We start from the raw sequence: 4,657 nt of genomic DNA, 5'->3' as shown, positions 1-4,657 counted from the left end.
GTGATGGATTTAAGACCTAGGTGCCTTTCCATCCCCCCCCCAAAAAAAAAAAATCTACCAATGGATCCGCCACGGGTCTGATCAACTTATTATAAGCCTAAAGTCCAGATTTTTATCAATTACACAAATTTTAAATATCTACAACCAATTGCATAAAAAAGTAAAATATTTTTAAAATAATATCATATCTAGTGAATATAAATAGTTATTGAAAATTTCAAGTCTATAGTTTTTCATTTTTTAATTTAAATAAAATTAATTAAAAACAAGTTTTGAGTATAATTTCCAATTTAGTTTTTAAGTATCAAGAATTAATAGTATTACTAAACCTAATAAACTACTATATAGAAACTTAAAGTAAGGTAGTAACATTTTTTTTACAATAAAACGTAGATACATAAATAGATGTAAAATCAATACATTCATCTGTTCAGTACTTTAAATAGTTTAAAAAAAATAGGAATTATTAAATAAATATTATAAAATGTTTTCAAGTCTTTAAATATAATACTTATAAATTGCCATCAAAAACTAAAAGCATATAATACAGCATTATATTATTTTCAAAAATCAGTGGCATAACCAGAAGAGGCTATGGCCTTCTCTTCCCATTGATTGTTTTTTTTTTTATTATTGATTTTATAACAGTATTATATTCATAGTCGAGTAAACATATATTATTACATAAGTACCTACTGATACTCATGATAATATGAAACTAATATATTATAATGTTTAATTATAAATTATAATTAATATATAGTAATATAAATAGTTAATTATTATTAGCAGATATAAACTTGATTAATTATCCGTTAAAAAATAAAACATCCATTGTATAATTGGTTAGCTATTAAAATAAATAATAAGCAATAACCACCAATACTATTAGTTAGTATATTAATTTACTAAATTAAAAACTTAAGTACCGTTTTATTAAATAGATTGCCAAACATTTATTTGTAGACTCCAGATTATAATCATATGGAATTTTTGTTTATCCAGAAGACATTAATAATTTAAAAATTTTGGCTAAATCCCAAATGAAGTACACTGTATCCATTTATTAGTACTGATAATTTATCTAAAATTAAATACAAGTTAATTAATTACCAAATTATATTCTGTATATATAACTTAAAACATACATAGTATAATAAAAAAAACATTTAAGTTGTCTTGAATAAAATATTTACTTTAAGATACTTTAAGACCAATTTTAAAATTTGAGTTATAAAAATTAAACAATTAGAGTTAAGAGATGGGCAAACTACTGGAACTAATGTAAAATATTATAAAAACATTTTAAACAATAGTGTTTAGAACAACACACATAAGTATTGCACATAAATTAAACATAATAGTATTACATAATAGAATTTACTTAAAATTATTGGTTCCTAAAAAAGTTTTGCCCATTCCTCATATAAGATATTAATACAAGTACCAGGATTAGTCATTGCTGATTTTATTTCATATTCATTATTTTCAACAACTGTCATTAAACTTTTTTCCAGCGCATCTATATGGACACTATTAATAGTCCATGTATTTTCTTTATCAATAATTGGTAATGCATTACAACGAAAAAAATTCTTCATGGAAGTAATTTAAACGATCTACTAAAAAGTTAATAAAACCAATATATGATTGGTTCTTGAAATAGGGAAACCAATATCTAAAAATTATACAAGCATAATATTAATATATTATTAATAAACAAAAGAAAATATTTGAATTTAAGAAAATACTAAGTACCTGACAAATTTTTGTATTTCAACACAAGTTACATTCTCTGTAGCGGAGTTTTTTATAGCTAAATATATTAAATGAATCCATTGAAATGGTGGACATACCTAAAAAAAATTCATATAACAAATATTTGTAAATAAAATTATTTTTCATATAATATTCAATACACATATGATATAGTATTATATAATTATTAACTACTTTTAAGACTTTTAAGGTAACTTATTCAATAATATGCCTATGCCTTATATAATAACTTAAAGAGTAATCAGTAATCTTTGATTTTGCTTTCTAGTTTAAGTTTGTGAGCAGACCTACATCTAAAAAGCACATAGAGCATAAAAAATATAATGCTCTTATTTTACTAGCTCTTGGTAAAAATACATTTTTTATAATGAAATTATGTTAATTGTACTAACTTTTACATATTTTAGTCAGTATAAAATCTATCATTATTCAATGATATAAGATCATGAACATAAACTCAAAGTAAAACATTAAAAATTAGATTTCATGGAGTTTATTTTATTTTGAATATGTATATAATAAATTAAAAATTGTATGTCCCACTGTTCTATGTTCTGACATACCTAAATAATTATTATAATTAATTCAAATTCCGCAGCCAGATGATTTTAGGTACAAATACAATCTTATTTTCTAACATTTATTCATTATCATAACCGTTTGTACTTAATCAAAAATATTGAAGTTGGTTTTTCAAATCCTTGATTAATGATAACGGTTCTGTAGACTACGGCCACCATTGCTTATGCCTTAACTAGACCTACTCATGAGTATTGCCATTAAGAGGAATAAAAATGTATGAATTTCATGAAATAAAAACTTTTATTAAATCTGAACCATCTCTCTTCCTTAATAATAAAAATGTTTACATCGACTGGTCACTATAATATACTATAGCACTGTAATTTAAAATAATATATATTAGTATTGATAATTCATAATTACATTTTTTGGAGATGTTTTTGTAACATTATTATATGAAGAGTGTGCTTGCATCCCAAATATTGCATTGTTTGTATCCGATGAGCTCGAAGAAAATGTTTGCTCATTAGAATCGTTGAGATCAATGTTTGCTCTTTTATAATTAAGTTCCTTGCATGATTGACCGAGCAATTTTGTCTGAGATTCTGTACCAAAGAAAAGTATTTTTAATTCATATCTTCTAAAAGTTAATTATAGTTATAAGCACCCACCATTTGTAATCTTTTGATTCTGTATAATGGTTGCAGTATTAGTTAATGGAACTATTTGTACAATTTTACTTTGTTTTCCATCATTGATTACATGATTTTCACTAATTATATTATTACTTGAGTAATTAGAAGTATTTAACAGACTATGATTATTTTTATTAGTAGATTCATCACAAAGTTGGTTTTCATTCAATGATTTTGAATCATTTGAACAAATTTTAATTTTGCTCTGAAAGTTGTTAACATTAATTATAATGCAGACACATTTAAAAAATAACTAAACAGAATCTCACCTGTTTTATCAAGTCTTTTTCAAATTCTCTTTTTAATAAATAGGAAAGAGGCTTATCTTCAACATCTTCGTCATCATCACTTGAACTTATTTCTAAGTACCATTCTAATTTAGAATCATGTTCATCATAATCTTTTATCTTCTCAGTACAATTTATACTTCCATCGGGCCATCGACAACTTTTCTTTTTACTATCATTAAAATAATTATGTTCTTTCATGATATTATATACGCGTTTCTTTTTTTTTTTTCCTTCTAACTTTTTTGTTTAGATTTCTTTTAGAGTATTTTGGCATATTGTCTATATTATTCTTTCAACATGATCGATATTTATTTTTATATTTTTATTTTAAGTTTAAACTCACTGTATAATAGGATTTATCAAGACCTAAATTTATTTTTCATTATTTTTGTATAAGTTACCAATATGTAACATGATATAAATATAATTAAGTTTTTGCTTTATTACCTCACAAATTTATAGGCTAAATAAACCATAATAATTCTATTGCAATATAAATTTTATTGTTATAACTATATTATATTCTTATTCAAATTGAATAATGTATTATTTTTTTGATTTATGTAAATCTTAAATCTTTTAAATTCTTGAAAGTTGAAAATAACCTAAATAAAAAAAATAAAATAAATAAAAAAAAAAAATATATGTTATTTCCTATAAACTAAAACTAGATTTGTAAAAATAAAAATTAACCCCATTCATCATTTTATGTTGAATATTGGATATCATTATAAATGTATAACATCTGCTTTTATACATTGATAATAAATTGTTAACTAGTGGTTTATTATTAAATGAAATTTTCATCATAAAATGTTAAAATAGTGTATAATTTTTATCGGAATAATAAAAATATTTTTAATATTTTAAATAGAAAAAGGACAACTACCAACTATTTAATATTATACAACTCTCGTGTGTTTTTACTTTTAATGTGCAACATAAAAAATTTGTGTTTAACAAAACCAATTTAATATTATTGGATTTAGTATAAGAATGAATAGACCTATCATCGAAGTTAAAGGTAAGAATATTATTTATGTTTAAGTTTTGGATTTTTACAGTAAGTTATAAGTAACTGTGTAAAATTTAATTGGTAATTTTTTCCTCTCTACTTTATTTTATGCTGTTCTGTATTAATTAATATATTTTAAATAATTAAATACTTTTTTATTTTTATTTTTTGTTTTCTCTGTATAAGTTATATTATATTTTGTACCAACTAATATTAATAGTTAAACTTAAACTTGTACCTACTCACATTAATTTATTACTTTTCTAAAAGGTTTAATATAAAAAAAAAATAATAATAATAATAATAATAAAAAAAAATTGCAACTAGATAAAAAATTAAAATATAATTTAAGGAAA

The 4,657-nt window shown here is 22.1% G+C and overlaps 1 protein-coding gene across 1 annotated transcript; it reads right to left on the bottom strand.

Annotated features, from left to right (window-relative positions):
- Positions 1-993: 993 nt before the first annotated feature.
- Positions 994-3,523, bottom strand: LOC112600135 (forkhead box protein N4-like; the record flags this gene model as incomplete). Its single annotated transcript, XM_025347297.1, is given in 7 exon segments — positions 994-1,084; positions 1,448-1,604; positions 1,606-1,678; positions 1,759-1,856; positions 2,725-2,906; positions 2,973-3,201; positions 3,266-3,523. Coding segments are annotated over 7 exon segments (1,062 nt in total), but the record flags the coding sequence as incomplete, so codon positions are not given.
- Positions 3,524-4,657: the final 1,134 nt, after the last annotated feature.

This window comes from Melanaphis sacchari, unplaced genomic scaffold (assembly GCF_002803265.2).
Source record: "Melanaphis sacchari strain LSU unplaced genomic scaffold, SCAv2.0 Contig615_pilon_pilon, whole genome shotgun sequence".
Classification (NCBI taxonomy): Eukaryota; Metazoa; Arthropoda; class Insecta; order Hemiptera; family Aphididae; genus Melanaphis; species Melanaphis sacchari.
The sequence above is the reverse complement of the archived record's forward strand: the minus strand, read 5'-3'. Positions and strand labels throughout refer to the sequence as shown.